Source organism: Pygocentrus nattereri, chromosome 9 (genome assembly GCF_015220715.1).
Source record: "Pygocentrus nattereri isolate fPygNat1 chromosome 9, fPygNat1.pri, whole genome shotgun sequence".
NCBI classification, from domain to species: domain Eukaryota; kingdom Metazoa; phylum Chordata; class Actinopteri; order Characiformes; family Serrasalmidae; genus Pygocentrus; species Pygocentrus nattereri.
Genome location: NC_051219.1, coordinates 43,625,085 through 43,646,668, shown reverse-complemented (window position 1 = coordinate 43,646,668; position 21,584 = coordinate 43,625,085). Strand labels below are relative to the sequence as shown.

The window sequence follows — 21,584 nt, the reverse complement described above, 5'->3', positions numbered from 1 at the left end:
GCGGAAAGACAGAATTGTCTTTTCTAATACCTCAAACACAAGAAACGGTATAAGCCACTTGTAGATTAAACCTAAAAATGCTCCAGTAGAGGAGATCATTTGGGACTATTGATGGTAAACTGTTAGAAATAAAAGGCTCTGTTCAGGTACAATCGTCAGTCATTAAGGTAAAAACAATGTAAATGTTCCCTAAAAAAGTTAAGGTCTGATTGTGAACCTTAAATAAGTGTTTCAAGGTTAAAAGTACAAATTTGTACCTTTTCATAACAATGATTTAAACAGAAAAGCCTGGAGGTGAGACGGGGTGTGTGGAGTCAGTGGATTACAGTAGAGTTACATTATATTTCCATAAGTATTCACTCACCCATCCAAATCATTAAATTCAGGTGTTCCAGTCACTTCCATGGCCACAGGTGTATAAAGCCGAGCCCCTCGGCCTGCAGACTGCTTCTACAGACATTAGTGAAAGAATGGGTCACTCTCAGGAGCTCAGTGAATTCCAGCGTGGTGCCGTGATCGGACGCCACCTGTGCAGCAAGTCCAGTCGTGAAATTTCCTCACTACTAAATATTCCACAGTCAGCTGTCAGTGGGATTATAACAAAGTGGAAGCGATTGGGAACGACAGCAACTCAGCCACAAAGTGGTCGGCCACGTAAAATGACAGAGCGGTCAGCGGATGCTGAGGGGCATAGTGCGCAGAGGTCACCAACTTTCTGCAGAGTCAATCACTACAGACCTCCAAACTTCATGTGGCCTTCAGATCAGCTCAAGAACAGCGTAGAGAGCTTCATGGAATGGGTTTCCATGGCCGAGCAGCTGCATCCAAGCCAAAACAGAATCCTACTTTTGGTTTTTTCTTTTTAGAAGTAGTAATTTCAGTAATTTTAGTGCAGTGCACATGTGCAGCAGTGAAGCTGGAAATTGAAGGATGAGTCACTTGTAGTAATTACCTGAGATCATACGTGTGCATGAGCACTTTTCATAAAAGCATTCTTGCTTTGAGGAGAGGGCCTAATAAGGGGGCCCCGAACAGTTTCGAACGTATTTCAGGACCGGCACTGAAAGGCCAAATAAGAAGAGAGAACAGAGTGGAGAACAAGAGAGCAGAAAAAGCCAGTTACTTCTGTTACACAGTCTTTTAAACAGACACAGTGAATTTCATTTATTCACATATAGTCAGTCATTTCAATCGGTGTGGTTCAACGCTTTACAGTGTGCTTTAATTTGGGCATTTCTTATTATGAACAAACAAAGGTAGTAAACTGCCAATGGCTCAGTGCCCCTCTTATCACTGGGGTGGGACCCTCAAGGCTCCATCTCAGCACCTTTAGTCAGGGAACATAACTGAACCATAATCCACTGAAATGATCTGTTCTAAGCTGGACTGACTCCACACACCCCGACTCGCCTCCAGGCTTTTATTCTACTGCTGTGTTTTAAAACATTCGGTTATGAAAAAGAACAAACACCAACTTTTCACCTGGAGAAACTGATTTAAGCTCCACAATCAGACCTTAAACCCACTGTAGAACCTTTGAGGGAACATCTACACTGTTTGTACCTTGATGAACTGAAAATGTACCTGAACAGAATCTTTATTTATGGTTAACAGTCCATTGTACAGTAACTTCAACTTCTTCTTTCAGCTGCCACCCTTTAGGGTTCGCCACAGCGGATCATCTTGCCCTATCCACTGCCTCCTCTACTTTTACACCAACCATCTCCATGTCCACCTTCACTACATCCATAAACCTTCTCTGAGGTCTACCTCTTCTCCTTCTACCTGGCAGCTCCATCTCCAACATTCTTTGACCAATATATCCACTATTCCTCCTCAACACATGTCCAAACCATCTCAACCTGGCCTCTCTGGCTTTATCTCCAAACTGCTCCACCTTCACTGTCCCTCTGATCTGCTCATTTCTAATTTTGTCCATCCTTGTCACTCCCAACGAAAATCTCAGCATCTTCATCTCCACCACCTCCAGCTCAGCCTCCTGTCTTTTAGACAGAGCCACAGTCTCCAAACCAAACATCATAGCAGGACGCACTGCTGTCTTAAACCTTCCCTTTCACTCTTGCTGCTATCCTTCTGTCACACATCAGCCCTGACACCCGTCTCCACCCACTCCATCCTGCCTGCACCCTCTTCTTCACCTCTTTTCTACACTGTCCATTGCTCTGGATGGTTGACCCAAGATATTTGAAGTCATCCACCTTTACGACCTCTACTCCTTGCATCTTCACCTTTCCACCTGCCTCCCTCTCATTCACACACATGTATTCTGTCTTGTCTCTACTGACCTTCATTCCTCTCCTCTCCAGTGCAAACCTCCACCTCTCCAGATTCTCATCCACCTGCTCTCTACTCTCACCACAGATTACAATGTCATCTGCAAACATCATGGTCCATGGAGCCTCCTGCCTGACCTCATCTGTCAACCTGTCCATCACCATTGCAAACAAGAAGGGGCTCAAAGCTGATCCCTGATGTAGCCCCACCTTCACCTTGAAACCATTTGTCACTCCAACTGCACACCTCACCACTGTCTCACTGTCCTCATACATGTCCTGCACCACCCTAACATACTTTTCAGCTACACCTGACTTCCTCATACAGTACCACAGTTCCTCTCTTGGCACCCTACCATCTGCCTTCTCTAGATCCACAAAGACACAATGCAGCTCCTTCTGACCTTCTCTGTACTTCTCTACCAACACTCTCAACGCAAAAACTGCATCTGTGGTGCTCTTTCTGGGCATGAAACCAAACTGCTGCTCACTGATCTGGACCTCTCGCCTTAGCCTTGCTTCAACAACTCTTTCCCATACCTTCATGGTGTGGCTCATCAACTTTATACCTCTGTAGTTACTGCAGCTCTGCACATCACCCTTGTTCTTAAAAACAGGGACCAGTCCACTGCTTCTCCACTCATCAGGCATCCTCTCACTCTCCAGAGTTTTGTTAAACAACCTGGTTAAAAAGTCCACTGCCTTCTCTCCTAAACATCTCCATACCTCCACAGGCAAACAAAAGGACAATGTGGCACAGATCACAGTTCTTCAGTTGAGTATTTTTGAGCTGGATGAGTTTTGCCAGAAGAGGCCTGGATGTGTAATTTAAGTGATACTTAAATCCCACAAACGGGGAAATTCCACCTCCGCATTTAACCCATCTGTGAAGTGAATGGAACGAACTGGCAACCTTCCGGTCACAGGGCCAGTTCCCTAACCTCCAGCCCATGACTGCCCAAATTTTTGAGTGATTTGACTGATTTGTACAAAATAAAGTATCTATGTACTTCCCCTACGTACCTCAGGTACATCTGGCCATTTTATAGTAAATGAGTTTGGGCTGGTTTATGTTTATGAACAGACGCCTACAGATCAACATAGTAAAGGAGCTCATCTGTGATCCTGAGTTTAAAGCCAGTTTTTATTCAACTTAAACTTGGAACTAAGTTGTAAATAAATCTGAAACTGAAACTTTGCTTGTGTGTAAAAAGTGATTTCAGAGCCACTCGGTTCTCCCTGATGGAAACTGTTTACCTTCAGTGTTTTGTGCTTCTGATCATTTTAATAGACGTCAGCGTCACTAATTAATGACGTTCTATTAAAAGACTGGTTTACCAAGAGAGACGCTGGAGGACTTTCACCTGAAATGAGTTCATGAAGCCAGTCTGGTTATAAAAATGATAACAGGACATCAGAGCCAGAATTACTCTTTTAGTACTTTTACTTTATACTTAAGTACATTTGAAGGTAAATACTTTAGTACTTTTACTCAAGTGGAGGTCTAAAGGGAGGAACTTCGACTTTTACTGGAGGAATATTTTACCTTGGGTGTCTCGATTTTAACTCAAGTACCTGGTGTGTGTACTTTGTCCAGCTCTACTTTGTAGTTCATCAATAAATAAAAAGTAATAATACATTTTGTAGCACAAACACTGGGAAATCTCTAAGATGAACTTTTCTTTCCATCTCTTTTTTTCTTCTCTCCTCACCAGCACGCTCTACGACTTCTACCACTACTTCTACATGGTCACTAATGTGCTCTTCTATGTCAGCTCAGCTGTAAACCCTGTCCTGTATAACCTGGTCTCAGCCAACTACCGGCAGATCTTCTTCTCCACACTCAGCTACTTCTGCCTACCGTGCCGGCGTAAGAAGCAAACGCGTATGCTCACCAGGCACTCCATCAGCATCTGCAGCAACCAGACCTTCTCCACCAACATCGTGAAAGAGACCGTCTACTGACCAGTAACAGCACTCAGACCGTCCAGTCCACTGCAGTGGAGCCAACAAGAACCTGTATGAAATGAGAGAATGTGTCCATGTGGGATTCTCACTCCTCCTTACAGTGTCTGAAACCGGAATTCTCCCTGTAGACAGGCATTGCAGACTAGCTGTGAAAGACAATGTGCAAGAGAAACGGCCACGATGTAGCCTTGACCGTTTAGGTGATCGTGTAAATAGTGTACATAACATTTTGAATGTACATTCAGATTTATATACATCTTAACACAGCACATGAAATCACTACACAAATGAAGAAATTATGAAAGGACAGTCAGTACGGTATTAGAGTTATAAACTGTGGCTGTTACACAAAGACATCCATGCAAAAGCTGCCGATTTGCTGAATTTAACATATTGCAGGCGGAAAAATGTGCCCTGTGCAAAAGTTATGGCACATTTTACACTGCATGTTAGCTTTTTTCCTCCAAATATGCTACATAAATAGACATTGCGCACCAAAATGTGCAGAAAAATGCATTTAAGTGTCTGAAAACGTGGTTATTTTCACAAAATCACCAGAACATGTAACTGACCAAAGTGTCCTAACTCCTGGATACAACTGTATATAAACACATTTCAGCATTTCAGGCAAAAGTCCTTTGTCACAGCTGCGCATGACTGACAAAAATATATATGATATTAAAGACTTGAAGGACACAGGCGACCGTGAGAGACGTGAAAAGGAAACGAAAGCTACAGTTTATGTGGAGTCACCGAGTCATTCACTGCCTCACACTGGGAGACTGTGAGCACATGGAAATGGCCCATTAGGAATTCTTTCCCAACTGACAAAGCACAACAAGAGGGACACTCTAGGCAGACGCTGCTGCATTGTGCGATAATCACTTTCCCGGCAACGCTTTGCGGCATTGTTTCTTGCTATGATGTCGCCGTGGCAACGCTGCGAGGTTAACGCGGCAGCGTCTGGCTGCTGGAAGCGAGCGCAGAGGGAGGAAAGGCCAGCCGTGGGTTTGCACACAGCAGATCTCTCGCTTCCAGTCACTTTCCTACAACAAAGTCTTGGGTGACTTTCTCTCTGCAGTGCCAGGGCAATGATGAGCGAGCGACACGTACTAACCCTGGGTGAGGGAGTTCCCACTCCTCACTGCTTTGCTGAATGTGGCTGTCGTGATGGAGAAAACAAAGGAAAAGAACATTTAGGACAATGAGGATCACTCACAAAAGCTGCTCATCAGTGAGAAACCCAGGCGTGGGCAAAGCTGTGAGGAACTCCAGCCTGAGGAACAGCAAGCTTTGAGATAGAGAGTAATCAGCAGAGCACAGATGATAAAAAGAAATTACAGAGCTTGCTGATTGAATGAGGAGTCCCAAATGAGGGTGGAGGGCTTTTATGATACAGATAATGCGCTTTTGATCACTGTGCAAAGAAGAATGCGTGGCTGTTGGATGCAAATGGAGATGCACCCTCCAGAAATATGATCTCCTGAAAAACTTGCCTGGATTGGCCCCATATTCTCAAATGATCTCATCCAGCATTCCATAGGCCTTGTGATGATTAATGCCCCCCCACCCACCACCACCTGGCCTATAACACAGCAGAGAACAAGAGGCTTTAGCTGACCCCAGCAGTGTAAAACAGGCCATTAGGGTTCCCTCACAGCCTGCAGCGCACACTCGTATCCATCGGCGTGAAATACAGGATTATTCCTCTAATAGACGAGAGAGATATGCGCAGAGGGTAGTTAACACTGAAGGTGAGCGGATGTGTAGCCTTGGGGGGGTTTCCATTAGAGAAACAGTGTGTGCAGTGGTGCGGGTGAACTGAGAGGTGTGATACGAGCTGAGAGAGTGCAGGGCAAGAGAAAGGAAGAACAAGAGGACCCAGGGTGGTAGCAGTGTTTTCAGTGCTGCCACGTTGCAGCTCAGTCAAACAGAAGTGAGTGGCTAGATGGAGAAAGTGAAGTGAGAGGTTGTGCACGACTGCTGCCTGCTTTGTCTTCTCAGTGTGTGTCTGTGTCTGTACCGAACAAGGTGGCTGAAAAGGCTGAAAAGGCCATTTTTTTTTATATCAAAGCTGCATTTAAACAAGGTTCAAATCACAAGAGCTGCAGATTTAATTAAGATTAAGATTAAGTGACCCTTGTTAGTCCCACAACGGGGAAATTTCACCTCCGCATTTAACCCATCAGTGAAGTGAAACACCACATATGCATTAATTACAGGGGTGCAGCCTCCCAATCGTGTTTCAGACCAGTCGGAGTTGATCAAACGACACGACTCGGTGAAATCTGGTGTAAACTGGTCAATGACTCAATCTGAACGGATTCCTGCAACAACCAATCAAAATAATGCAAGCAAAACGAAAATACAGCAAGTAAACAAAGAAAAATGTGCAAAGTCTCTCTGGCGTGGAGCGAAGCTTTTTAATGAGCCGAGTTTAAGGCACAATCAGGTTTATGGCCGTTTAAAAGTAGAAAGGAAAAAGTAAAATATCAGTCTGATCACAACTTTCAACGCTGCTTCTTTACTGTTTCAGAAAAACCAGCAGCAGCTGCTCCACGTGTGTTTATTTGGGCGTCGCAGTCACGAGAGAATAGTTTGTGAGAGTTCAGGGAGAGTTCTTACGAGTTCAATGAGCTCCATTCAGTTCAGCAGCAGCTGAAAAGTTGAGTGGTGTTTCATCCCCAATCGTTGAGTGTGTGACCCCCAATATTTCAGCTGCCCAAAACCAGTCTGATAGTCTTTTATAATAAGTCATGTAGTGAACCCAAGGCTTTAAAATAGCCGAACATCCAAACTACCAAACCCCCACATGACAACACAGCCATAACTAGCTGACCGCTGGAGATGGCAGCCCTGTAAATGAGACACAGCCATAGACTGTTGAGAGAGAAAAGGCTTCAGCACACGTGAAACTGACCAAGGCATACAGCCGCCAGTAAAGCTCTCTTCTAATCTAAAGTTCTAATTAATAGCACTCAGAAAACAAACTCGAGCCCGACGCTGCTATTTGTGGAAAATTGGCCCAAAACATGCTATTTTATCAGACCCTGTCAGACGGGGGTCCAGTGACATTGCTCTATCGTTTGTCTGTCAATCTCTGTAATTAATGCGTGCACACACACACACACACACACACACACACACACATACATATACACACATTATATATATATATATATATATATATATATATATATATATATATATATATATATATATACATACATACATACATATACACACACACACACAACATATATATATATACACATACATACATATACACACACACTATATATATATATATACATACATATATGCACACACTATATATATATATATATATATATATATATATATATATATATATATATATATATATATATGTATGTATGTATGTATGAAAATAACATTGTCATATTATGGTCTGTCTCAGTGAATCAAAGCCAAACTTTTTAAAACCCCGCCTGTGCTGAGCGGTGATTCAGCCCGGTTACCTGCGCCACGCGGCACTCAAAGATTTGTATCTCTCCGCCTTTTACAAATCCACATCACTGCCTGACAGGCACTTTTCTCCTGCACACCACAAGATAATCACGATTCATAAGCCTTTATTCCTTTTTCTACCAAAGACTGTTACACCTGCAGCAAAGCAAAGCACGATAAGCTCCCAGTAGCTGTCCAAGGTGAACAATATGGACCCTCTGAAGTTTCACACACGCTTTATCAGTCATTAGCATGCTGGAGTAAACCTGCTGGACTATAAACAGCCACTTACTAGCAGATATCATTTCAGCATTAGAAAACAAATGGTTAAAAAAAAAAAAGTTTACAGATGTGAAGAACAACATTTAATGGCAGGAGAATGTATATTTGCCTTTGTTTATATTCTTTAGATGATCTCTGTGTGAAGCCTTGAGTTGTATTATCGTTTCTACTGTGCTAAAAAAAACAAGTGTGTCACTGCTGTCAAAAGAACCTTTTTTTATTTTAAGTTTTCTTTACATAATCTAAAAACACCCATTGTCTTTTATATTGTCTGCAAATTTCATGATGAAGAGACCAAAAGAAACGACCCAAAACGTCTGGTTCCATTGACTTACATTAAAAGTAAAGTAGGTTATTTCCTTCTCCTGTAAAGTTCCCATTTTGGAGATACCAGTTTTTTTTGTTTTGTTTTTTTTTCTGACAACAGGCATATTTTACACACACACACACACACAGTACTGTGCGAAGGTTTTTGGCATCTAAGCAATTGTTTAAACAGTTTCTCTCAGCAGTGAGTTTATCACAATATACATTAGAATAAAGTCGCATTCATAATTCAAATAAACAGAAAAACAATAAAAAGTAACAAGAATTTCTTGGGTCCATATTTTTCCTGGACACCTTCACAGCCGCCACAGAGACTCGTTAATATCATCAGTTACATCATCAGCTCAGTTTACTGAGCACTGATTGGTCAAACCAGGAGCTGCTTTATAACTACATATAATACTGGACTTCCTCGAGGAGGAGAGGCTTGGAGATGGTTAAACAAACACACTTACATTTTTATATATATATATATTTTTATATATATATATATATATATATATATATATATATATATATATATATATATATATATATATATATATATATATATAATAAAATCAATTAATACATTTTATTTATTCAAATATTAACACTTTTCTCAGCAAATAAACACAAACTACACAAATAAATAGATTTTAAAAATGTGTCTTGGGTGCCTCAGACTTTCGCACAGTACTGTGTGTGTGTGTGTGTGTGTGTGTGAGTTATATATTAATGTAACTTTGCAATTAAAGCCAAAAAGGTGGCTGTATGTTCTATGATCTTCAGCTGCTCACGTCCCAGCGACTGTCATTACAGAATCATCAAATCATTAACTCTAATATGCTTTCGTCTATACAAATTAAATTTAGTCAAGGGGATCAGATCCATTAAGCAGACATGCCTAAAGCCATTAATTGATTTGAGTTTCCATTTAAACGAGTAGCCAATGATTCAGCGTTAACTAAACTGTGGCATTCCTGTAACTGTAACTGCTCTGGAAGGTGAACCTGTCTGTAACGTGGTTGGGTTTCTGTGAGTTCGCTGTACTTTCACTGTAATGTAATCCACGCTGGTGGTGACCATGGGGGAGAGATGGGCACACATTCTGCCACTTACATCATTTTAAACATTTGAACTTCATTCAGCTCGGACTGAGGGGCCTGCTGTAGCTCCTCAATGATAAATGCAATAAATTCAATACGGTTTCATAAACAAACAGAAATATGCACCAAAATAAACAAGTAGTCTCAAAACATGGCATATATATTTTTTTTTGGCCACAAAGTATATCAGCACAATAAAATTGGAACATTTTATTTATATTACATCTGCAGGATGTTTGATTAATCTGGGAATAAAACACCTGAAATGATCTGTTTTTAATTAATATGCATTTAAATGGATCTACTGTTGTTTTTCTTGGGTGGCACAGTTTTAACAGGTTGCAAGTTGTTCACATGCTTCAAACTGAGCTATATTACTGCCACCAAGAGGGGGATTAGAGTATTACAGGTATGAAACTAATCTAAAAGCTTAGTTAATTTCATGATTCAATTTGGAAACATATCCGTTTTAACTGTTCTGAAAATGTGCGATGCTATGGGAATACGGGGTGATTCCAAAAGATTTGTCTGATTTCAAACTGATTCATTTCAGCTGTAAATCATTCCAGATCAGTGCAGTGAGCTGTAAACAGTTTAAATGAGCATAAAGTTTATTATGTAGTTCTACAAGGTCTCAGTCTGAACCTCCTCCAGCTGTACGGACATCAACACCACAGTCAGACTCATCCCAGACTGGACTGAGCGTGTCGGGCGTCGCTGCTCTCACGGCTCTTTCAGTGGGATTTCGGAGATCATCCAGTGCTGTGGAACCAGCGCCGAACGCTCTGAGCTGCTGGAGCTTCACTGCTGATGAAAATCCCGCTGCTCAGTTCTGACGGATTCACTCTGATTGACGTGGAGAACGCAGAACATTCTGCTCAGGGGTCTCAGCTCCTCTCAGACTGAAGGAGCCGGTCAGAAACTCTATGACCCCCTCTTACAGTTGGAGTGTGATTGGTTCCTCGGCGCCTCACGGTTATAAAAATACGGCGCTTGGAAATCTGATGAATCTTTATGAATCACTCTGTCCAATAAGCTAAGAAAATGCATGTTCTACTTGAACCTGTTCAACAAAAAACTGTTATATTTGACCTCACGTTGGGTGGCGCCCCGCCCTCCCCTGCTGTATTGCATTAATGACAGCTTACGCTTGTGCTATGGTTTATAAACAGCTGTGTATTCTCTTAAAATGACCAGTATGCTTCGTCTTTGTGCTACGCTGAGATTTTCTGTGCTGTCGGATTTCTTCTCCATACTGTTTCTGTACTCTGCTGCTATTAAAGTACACATGCCCCATGTTGGTAAACTGAGTGATACGGTCTCCGTCGTTCTGTCTCTGAAACCCAACACACTGGATTTAAAATGGAAAAATAAAATAAAATTCATCTTTGAATTTGCTTTGACTGGATATATAAACCTATTTCGGCTGTACCATTTAGGAATCACCGGCCCTTTTACACGTAGTGCCCTCTTTTATTTCAGTGGCCTAGCGCTCGGATGCAAATAGCTGGGTCTGAGCTGTAAAGATGCTTCCATCATCAGCATGATGTAACTATCATCAGCCACATGATCAATAACCGGTCACGATTAGAACTTTCCTCAAGCTTGATCTCAGTCTCAAGACTCAGAACTCCGCAGCCTTTAATAGTACGTTAAAGTTCTGTGACCTGAGCTGCTCATCTCAGAGGACATGCTGAAAACTTTCATCTTCTACTATTGTGGTCCATCATCTGCTCATCAGTCTGTTCTTTCTTATAGGTGTCCGATTTATTCTGATTTTATAACCTCACAGTGGCCTGCTTTACTGCCAGTGACGAGTCTTTAGTCCTCATAGTGCAAGACAAGAGCAAAAAAACCCAGATTCAAACTCCACATGTAGAATCACTTATTTGATTAGGATTAAATCAAGCATGATAACTAATGATACAGAAAAAGAGCCAAGTAGCAACCAAAAGTCTAATTACCAGAGCTGGACGAAGTAAACAAACCGTGTACTTGAGTTACCTTCAAATGTACTTAAGTATAAAGTAAAAGTACTAAAAGAGGAATTCTGGCTCTGATCTGGTCCTGTTATCATTTTTATAACCAGACTGGCTTCATGAACTCATTTCAGGTGAAAGTCCTCCAGCGTCTCTCTTGGTAAACCAGTCTTTTAATAGAACGTCATTAATTAGTGACGGTGACGTCTATTAAAATGATCAGAAGCACAAAACACTGAAGGTAAACAGTTTCCATCAGGGAGAACCGAGTGGCTCTGAAATCACTTTTTACACACAAGCAAAGTTTCAGTTTCAGATTTATTTACAACTTAGTTCCAAGTTTAAGTTGAATAAAAACTGGCTTTAAACTCAGGATCACAGATGAGCTCCTTTACTATGTTGATCTGTAGGCGTCTGTTCATAAACATAAATTAGTGAAAGAATGGGTCGCTCTCAGGAGCTCAGTGAATTCCAGCGTGGTGCCGTGATCGGACGCCACCTGTGCAGCAAGTCCAGTCGTGAAATTTCCTCACTACTAAATATTCCACAGTCAACTGTCAGTGGGATTATTACAAAGTGGAAGTGATTGGGAACGACAGCAACTCAGCCACGAAGTGGTCGGCCACGTAAAATGACGCGGGGTCAGCGGATGCTGAGGGGCATAGTGTGCAGAGGTCACCGACTTTCTGCAGAGTCAATCACTACAGACCTCCAAACTTCATGTGGCCTTCAGATCAGCTCAAGAACAGCGTAGAGAGCTTCATGGAATGGGTTTCCATGGCCGAGCAGCTGCATCCAAGTCTTACATCACCAAGCGCAATGCAAAGCGTGGAATGCAGTGGTGTAAAGCGCCGCCACTGGACTCTAGAGCAGTGGAGACGTGTTCTCTGGAGTGACCAATCACACTTCTCCGTCTGGCAATCCGATGGACGAGTCGGAGTTTGGCGGTTGCCAGGAGACAGTACTTGTCTGACTGCATTGTGCCGAGTGCAAAGTTTGGTGGAGGGGGGGGATCATGGTGTGGGGTTGTTTTTCAGGAGTTGGGCTCGGCCCCTTAGTTCCAGTGAAAGGAACTCTTAAACCTTCAGCACCAAGAGATTTTGGACAATTTCCTGCTCCCAACTTTGTGGGAACAGTTTGGGGACGGCCCCTTCCTGTTCCAACATGACTGAGCACCAGTGCACAAAGCAGGTCCATAAAGACACAGATGAGCCAGTTTGGTGTGGAAGAACTTGACTGGCCTGCACAGAGTCCTGACCTCAACCCAACAGAACACCTTTGGGATGAATTAGAGCGGAGACTGTGAGCCAGGCCTTCTCGTCCTGCATCAGTGTCTGACCTCACAAATGCGCTTCTGGAAGAACGGTCAAAAATTCCCATAAACACTCCTAACCCTTGTGGAAAGCCTTCCCAGAAGAGTTGAAGCTGTTATAGCTGCAAAGGGTGGGCCGACATCATATTAAACTCTATGGATTAAGAATGGGATGTCACTCAAGGTCACGTGTGTGAAGCCAGACGAGCGAATACTTTTGGAAACATAGTGGATATTTTTCTAAGCATACTGTCAATATTTAAAGAACACCGAGCATAATTTGCCCTGTCTAGTAGTATTTAGTTCAGCCCAGTGAGCTGATTTGCACAGTGCTAAATAAATAATAATCAACTGGTAGTTTTGATAGCATTTCTAAATATGCTACAGCTTCATTGTTATCTGTAGCAACTCAAAACAACCAAAAACAAGCTGCTTCCAAAATCTATCACTTACGACCAATTCAGCCAAAAGAAAACAAAATGTTAATTTACTCTATATGTGGGCTTCATCTCAACAGACTGAGGGGCTAGTTGTAGCCCCTCAATGATAAATGCAATAAATTCAATATGGCTGCATAAACAAACAAATACACACCAAAATAAACGACTAGTCTCAAAACATGGCATATTTATTTTGGGCCACAAAGTAGAAAAAATACAATCAATACAATAAAATAGTAAATAGCATTTCTCAATATGCTACAGCTGGTTCATTGTTATTCTTCCATCTTAACAAAACACAAGGATTATTTGATTTTCCTTCTCAATATCCAGATAATGACATGATAGAATCTCCATAATGTAGATTGCTTGAGTACCTGGTTCATAGCACACTGTCTTTACACAGTAGTGTCATCACATAATATGGAACAGCCCAATATAATGTTGACAAAGTTTAGGCTACACTGAACACATCCGAGTGAGTGAGTGAGTGAGTGAGTGAGTGAGTGAGTGAGTGAGTGAGTGAGTGAGTGAGTGAGTGAGTGAGTGAGTGAGTGAGTGAGTGAGTGAGTGAGTGAGTGAGTGAGTGAGTGAGTGAGTGAGTGAGTGAGTGAGTGAGTGAGTGAGTGAGTGAGTGAGTGAGTGAGTGAGTGAGTGAGTGAGTGAGTGAGTGAGTGAGTGAGTGAGTGAGTGAGTGAGTGAGTGAGTGAGTGAGTGAGTGAGTGAGTGAGTGAGTGAGTGAGTGAGTGAGTGAGTGAGTGAGTGAGTGAGTGAGTCAGTCAGTCAGTCAGTCAGTCAGTCAGTCAGTCAGTCAGTCAGTCAGTCAGTCAGTCAGTCAGTCAGTCAGTCAGTCAGTCAGTCAGTCAGTCAGTCAGTCAGTCAGTCAGTCAGTCAGTCAGTCAGTCAGAGCGCATCAGTCTCCGTGCGTCTGCGTGCGTGCGTCCGTCCGTCTCTGTGTCCGTCCATCTCCGTGTGTCCGTTGGTCGTCTGTCCGTTTCCGTGCGTCAGTCTGAAGTTACAGAAAAATCACTACAATTGCATAAAACAACTTTTCAAAATATTTTGAAAAAGACGTTTAACATCAACATGCACAACAAACCTAATTTGTATTATCATGGTGCCCTTGGCTCATCGGTGCCCGAGGCGGCTGCCTGCCTTTGCCCAGACTGAAGACCGCCCCTGAATGTGATGATCAGAAACGGTGTGAACAGAAAACTAACTAACCTCTCCTTTACATTTCATTCCAACCCACAAAAACCCCATTCCCCATTGGGTAAAATAAAAAAATAAATAAAAATCAACAGCTACTTACATCAAAACTGAACGTAAAGGCGAGGAACCACAGCCTGTTGCTCTTCACACTGTGTGTGAATGTCGTGATGAATGGACCAAAAGAAACGACACAAAATGACTCGGAAAATCGTCTGGTTCCACTGACTTACATTAAAAGCGAAGTAGGTTTTTCCTTCTCCTGTACAGTCATTATTTTGGAGATGCAAGGTTTTGCTCCTAAAGCAGTGGTTTGTTTACTTATTAAACGTTTGGTGTGACGGCAGTCATCACTAGCTCACACACTAAAAACCCAATACTTACAACACACAAATCAATCCCACACAGCCTGGGTGTCTGGCCTTCGGGGAACTTTAATAAGCGTTTCCTCAAAGATTACTTTAAAAATGACTAAAATAAGTCATATAAATGAAGCTGATGAGTCCTCCCACCAAGGACAGGCCTCGAGTTGAAAGGGAGTTTGACACAGGAATGCACCTGGAGCTTGGAGAGGCCAGCAAAATTGCTTACATAGTAAAAAACGAAGGCAAGCTGACCCCCGAAGAGCGAAGTAAGCTGATAAGAACTGGCAAAAAAACGGGTTTGGAGACAAATGAATAAAGTAAGTGTTAAAATGACGGCCTTGGCCTGGACCGCCAGACTGGGAAGGTTTAGAAAGAATAAATCCCAGGGATGGCTGGAGATAAGTTTCCAAGGAAAGTGTCAAGTTAAATAACGACCACCATCACGGTATCCGCAGGTAAACTGGTCCCTGCTCTTTGCTGGGAGCCTGTATAGCCATGGATGTACGACTCAAAGACCTGGGAGCGTCTACATGCCAGGAGCATCCTCACAGCTGATTCAGCTGACTGCTCAGTAAAGCTACCAGCTATTCGGCCACGTTCAAAGACAAACAAGTCCTGCTCAAGCCCATGACTAGAATGCCTGACAACTCCGTCAGGTCTAATCGCAATAATAACCGCACGAGTGCGAAGAGGCTGCAGGGCAAGTTCACAATTGATGACTTGAAACTAAACAACGAAGGTCCTTTCTTGGCGGAAGCCCATGTTGGGCAATATTTATGGTGTTGTCAGACTCCACTGAGTCTAAAGTCTGAAGTTTAAGAACTCCGTCTGATGCGTCACTGAAGCCTCCTCTTTCATTCATTCCCCCACTCCATCTGTAGTTATGCACCTCTCGGCTACAGAACTGCCGTCATGGTTTCCCACTCATTATAAATCGCCTTTACTTGAACCTTAAGGATCCATCCACATGACAACCCATTACACAAGCTTCTTTATCACACTCCCGCTTTTTCGCAGCGCACATCTTCTCTTCAAACACAATCCCACACAGCAATCAATCACAACCCGAAAGCCACCCCTTCAGCAGCAGGCGAAGCGTAATCCCTGAGCGTTTACAAGTCCACTTAGTTACACGCCCACAAACTCCGTCTTCAAGTGCCAAGAGCCAACCAGGAGCTCAGTGAATTCCAGCGTGGTGCCGTGGTGCTCGTCCAACATCAGCGTCTGACCTCACAAATGCACTTCTGGAAGAACGGCCAAAAATTCCCATAAACACTCCTAACCCTTGTGGAAAGCCTTCCCAGAAGAGTTGAAGCTGGTATAGCTGCAAAGGGTGAGCCGACATCATATTAAACCCTATGGGTTAAGAATGGGATGTCACTCAAGTTCATATGCGTGTGATGAGCATGTATAACCACTGGTGAACCTACACATCACCTCCAAGCTTTTTTTATATGTATTATTAATTGTAAAAGTCATAAAACTACAAATTTTTTTTGGTGACTTGTCATAACACCCTGCATGTATCCCTCCTCCAATAATACATTTAAATAAATGGCTCAAAATGAATTTTAAGCCAAAACTGTCACATGTCAGACATGAGGTAGCATATATTTAACCATTTAACCAAACCAAAACTTTGAGGGAGCTTTCAGAGGTGGACATCTGGTTCCCATCACCACCACTGTGAACCACTAAGTAGGTAGGTTTCTCTAGAATGGAGCATTTCAGGCCAAACCACACCGTATGCCATTGTTTACATCTTAACCATTTAATTATAAGGAATTTTTGGAAAAATCAACAGGGTTCACCCATGTCATAGCTGACCACTTTACCTGAACCTTAAGGATCTATCTACATGACAACCCATTACACAAAAGCTTCTTTATCACACTCCCACCATCACAATCTTCTCACACTCACACCATCACAATCCGAAAGCCTTCCCTTCAGCAGCAGGCGAAGCGTAATCCCCGAGCATTTACGCATCCACTTAGTTACACGCCCACAAACCCAGTCTACAAGTGCCAAGAGCCAGCCGAACCACGTCTGCTGGTCCGAAATACTGAATGTGTTCATCTCTGCAGCTGCTGTACTCTCAATCACTACTCTAAGCCAGTGACATCGTTGCCTGTCCAGGAAGCACCCTGGAAGAGGAAATTCCACCAAATCTTAGCCTACGAAACTTCTTTATAGCGGTGGTGACAGGAACATCAACAGGGTTCACCTGTGTCACAGCTTAGCCACTCTTCAGAATAAAACATCGTTAAATATTAAATGACCACTTTCCCTGAACCTTAAGGATCTATTAAATGACTGTCATAAAACCCGTGTGAGAAAATCGTGTAACATACTAAAAATAAAATAAAAAAATAATAATAAATAAAAAAAAATAAATAAAATACTGAACGCATGTAAACTCAGAGAACCATCATGGCCCTCCACACCCTCAGAGAGGGCCCAATATATTATAAAAGTAATGTTTTAAAACTGAGCAGTTCTAATTATCTCTGGTCATATTTTGACAAAATAAACATGTAAACAAATCTAAGCAAATAAATCTCCCTATTCAATTTGTTTTGGAATGTAAAAAGGTTGAATTAGAGAAGGCTCTTTGTCGCCCCCTATCAGAACACTGCTGTATCTGCTGTTGATTGGTGGTCAGGCTATAAATCTGCAGAGGGCCAAGCAACAGTAATTCAATCAAAGACCAGCTTCAAATGACACCAACACCACCAGTAAGATGCTGTGTTAGGAAGAAAACCTCGTATCTCCAAAATGGTAACTTTACAGGAGAAGGAAAAAACACACTACTTTTAATGTAAGTCAATGGAACCAGACTTTGGGCCAAGTCACTTTGGGCCGTTACTTTTCAGAATCAGTCAGAATCGAGCTCTACTGGCCAGGTTTGCTTACACATACAAGGAGTTTGGCTTTGGTTACAGGAGCTTGCAGTGTACAGTACCAGACACACATTTACATGTAGAGAAGAAAATAAAATATAAAAACATAAAATAAAATAAAACCTGCATTCCTACCATCACTCAGACCTGTAAACAAAAGGTCCTAACTGGGTCTAAAGTTAAAGTGCTGAGTGCCACAGCAGTTAAAGGGTGTATAGTGACAGAGGAAGGGGTCAGTGGGGTAGTATGGCAGGTAAGTGGGGTAATATGGTAATATGCTAGAACAAACACTGGTTTGAGTGGCAGCTCCAGAGGATGGAGTAGAGTTGATACTCTTCTTTCGGCTGCTCCCTTTAGGGGTCGCCACAGCGGATCATCTGCCTCCATCTTGCCCTATCCACTGCCTCCTCTACTTTCACACCAACCATCTCCATGTCCACCTTCACTACATCCATAAACCTTCTCTGAGGTCTACCTCTTCTCCTTCTACCTGGCAGCTCCATCTCCAACATTCTTTGCCCAATATATCCACTATTCCTCCTCAACACATGTCCAAACCATCTCAACCTGGCCTCTCTGGCTTTATCTCCAAACTGCTCCACCTTCACTGTCCCTCTGATCTGCTCATTTCTAATCTTGTCCAGCCTCGTCAGTCCCAACGAAAATCTCAGCATCTTCATCTCCGCCATCTCCAGCTCAGCCTCCTGTCTTTTAGACAGAGCCACAGTCTCCAAACCAGACAGCATAGCAGGACGCACTGCTGTCGAGTTGATACTATATACCAGTATATGTAAACATGCAGTTTGAAGCTGGAATATTGTTTATATGTAATATTTAACTGTTGAGACTGATTGCTTACGGGAAGAAGCTCCTTTGTGGCCTGGATGTCCTGATCCTCATCTGGCTGAAGGAGGCTGATTGAGGGCTCTTCCTGAAGTCCACCGTCATCTCCACTGTGCTGAACACCAGCGAAAACCAGGTTATTGTGGCTGCTCCAAAGGACCACCTGATCAACCACCCATCTGTAAGCATCTCATCTCGGATGAGACCGATGACTGTAGTGTCATCTGTATAGTTCACGATTTTGACTGAGGGGTCTGTGGAGGTCCAGTCATTCGTGTACAGAGAGAAGAGCAATGGTGAGAGGACACAGCCCTGTGGAGCACCTGTACTGATGGTCTGGGTGTTTGAGGTGAACTTTCCCAACCTCACCTGCTGCTCTCTGCCAGTGAGGAAGTTGGTGATCCACTGGCAGGTGGGGCTTGGCACGCCGAGTTGGAGTAGTTTGTTGTGCAGCTGTCCTGGGACGATCGTATTAAACGCTGCGCTGAAGTCCAAGAACAGAGTTCTTCCATGCGTTCCTGAGTGTTCAAGCTGTTTGAGAATAAGCTGGATTCCCATGTCCACCACGCCGAGTGTAACGTCACTGGCAGCGAGCAGGACATCGTTGCCAGTTTATTATCCGTGCTGTTCTCTAGGTTAACTTTAAATGAAAACTTGGTTCATCGGTAAAGGACGACCTACACCAGAGCTTAATTTGGTCCAAAAATGGCTTTTGAGAGGCATTTCAACTCCAGCAGTTACACCACAACACCCCAGGATGACATGATCAACCAAGGAGCAGAAGCGCTCCAGCTGGGACTGCTTGATGTTTAGTGCAGAGTGGGGGACTTTGTCCATCTGTTTCTCTGATACTCTGTTACCCCCTTTTAGCACTGCTGTGTCTTATCCACTTGTACCAGCACAACACATACTAACACACCACCACCACGTCAGTGTTACTGCAACGCTGAGAATGACCCACCACCCAAATAGTACCTGCTCTGTGAAGGTCCATGGGGGTCCTGACCACTGAAGAACAGGGTATCAGAGTATCAGAGAAACAGATGGACTACAGTCTGTAACTGTAGAACTACAGAGAGCAGCTATAGAGTCAGTGGAGCTGATAAAGTGGACAGTGAGCGTAGAAACGAGGAGGTGGTCGTGATGTTACGCCTGATTGATGTATATCGACACACAAATAACATAGAAATAGAAAGAACTTATCAAAAGGTATCAAACAGCACATGTTTGGATTAATGACTGAATAAAAGCCTGCGGTTTTCCCTTTGACTGAGTGAACGTCTTTGCTGGTATTGTTTCTGGGGGAAATGGGAAACCGACTGCACTGCTGCAGTTCATCCCCAGACGTCTCTGTTAAATTGGTTTGGTTAAGAGGCAAAAAACTTGGCGCAGAGCTACAGAGCCAGAAGCAGCTCATTCTCTCTGCATGTGGGGTTATTTGTTCCCTTCTTGAGAGTCGCGGCGTCACAATGAATCAATCCGTCAACGAGTCGATAACACACAGACTTTAACACCTGCATTGCAATCCGTGCACTAAAGCTGCTGAACAGCGAAGCCCCATCAATACCTTTCCCCTCTCTCACTACTGGCTTTTACACACTGGTGCATCAGCCACATTCACTCCAACCTCTTATTCTCCAGGGCATAATTTGATTTGTCCATCTAAATTTTCACGAGCAAATCGTAGGGCAAATTATTCAGTAACTGCATGAAATAAATGTACATTATTTTATTTTTATAAAAGCCCCTCAGATGAACAGAACGTGTGTTTTATGATCTCCACATATCACTACATGCTCACAATTTACTGCTAAAGTCCAAAAATCTGCGCCGCTCTTTGTGTTTTCTAAAAGTGATGTTTCCAGAGCAGATCACTGAAGAAGTCTGTTTATAGTTTAGAGCCCAGATTTGGGGAAAAACGGCTCGACTTTCAGTAGAAAAACAAAGTTCAGCTTCTTTTATTATAAGGGTTTAAAATGACATCACCGTCTATTAGACTGGAGAGAAGAGCTACAGCCTCACACGACGCCCAGCTTCTGAATGGAGCTTATGGAGTATGAACGTTAGGAAGAACATGATTAAGTGCGTTTAGGGACCACCGGTGGTCTCACGGAGTTAAAGATGCTACAACATCTATAGGCCTTTGTGTTTACCAGCCAGCTCTCATGACCATATGAACCAGATTATTTTTTTAAAGCTAAATAAAATAAATTAATCTGACTGATCAATTACTTTATTATATCTTATTCTATTACCATTAATATGGTACACTGATTACCTCACGCTAATAATGTAATGCAATCATCCACTAAATCTCCAAGTGCTTCTATACTGACCTCAGCAACGAACGCAGAATTCATAAATTGTCTACATTAATCTCTCGTTCAATTACATTATGCAAATGTGTGTAATGGGATTCCATGTCATTTGCAAATGATCTGCATGGAACAATCTGGGCTAATCCGCTTCATGCTGAGCATCACCTGCATTCAGCGATCATTATGTCCATCATTCTGGTCTTCATCCAGTGTTTCTGCATACGGCTCGTTATGTGCTGCTCATTAGAGCTCGACTAATGCCGGTTCGACAGGAGCCAAATTCCACGATGATATTAGTGACCATGTTTGTATAAATGAACGAACGACTGACTGGATAACTGGACGGCTGCCCTTCTGCTCAGCTACACAGACACCATCAGTTCTACACAACCCTCAGAGTTTACTGAAATACTTGGTGTGTGACATTTGAAGAGGTCCAGTGCTTGAATTTGACCTTTCAACAGCAGGACAATGCGTTTAGCACAGCCCAACTCTCGTGGAATATTTAGTAGTGAGGAAGTTTCACGACTGGACTTGCTGCACAGGTGGCGTCCGATCACGGTACCACGCTGTAATTCACTGAGCTCCTGAGAGCGACCCATTCTTTCACTAATGTCTGTAGAAGCAGTCTGCAGGCCTAGGGGCTCGGCTTTATACACCTGTGGCCATGGAAGTGACTGGAACACCTGGATTCAGTGACTTGGATGGGAGAGTGGATAACTTTGGAAATGTAGTGTACCTTAGGAATATAGACCCCCCCCCCCTCC

General features: G+C 42.9%; 1 protein-coding gene and 1 long non-coding RNA gene across 2 annotated transcripts in view; one reads left to right on the top strand and one right to left on the bottom strand.

Annotated features, from left to right (window-relative positions):
- The window catches only part of ntsr1 (neurotensin receptor 1 (high affinity)), a 68,739-nt gene extending 61,322 nt beyond the window's left edge, over positions 1-7,417 (top strand). Inside the window, exon 4 of the mRNA XM_017700960.2 lies at positions 4,010-7,417. Coding sequence (XP_017556449.1) covers positions 4,010-4,259 — 250 coding nt within the window. The 3' untranslated portion in view covers positions 4,260-7,417. The remainder of the gene's footprint in view (positions 1-4,009) is intronic.
- LOC108429298 overlaps positions 1-21,584 on the bottom strand; it is an 86,717-nt gene that overhangs the window by 19,999 nt on the left and 45,134 nt on the right. Inside the window, exon 2 of the long non-coding RNA XR_001857995.1 lies at positions 4,190-4,311. This is a non-coding gene — a long non-coding RNA (uncharacterized LOC108429298). The remainder of the gene's footprint in view (positions 1-4,189; positions 4,312-21,584) is intronic.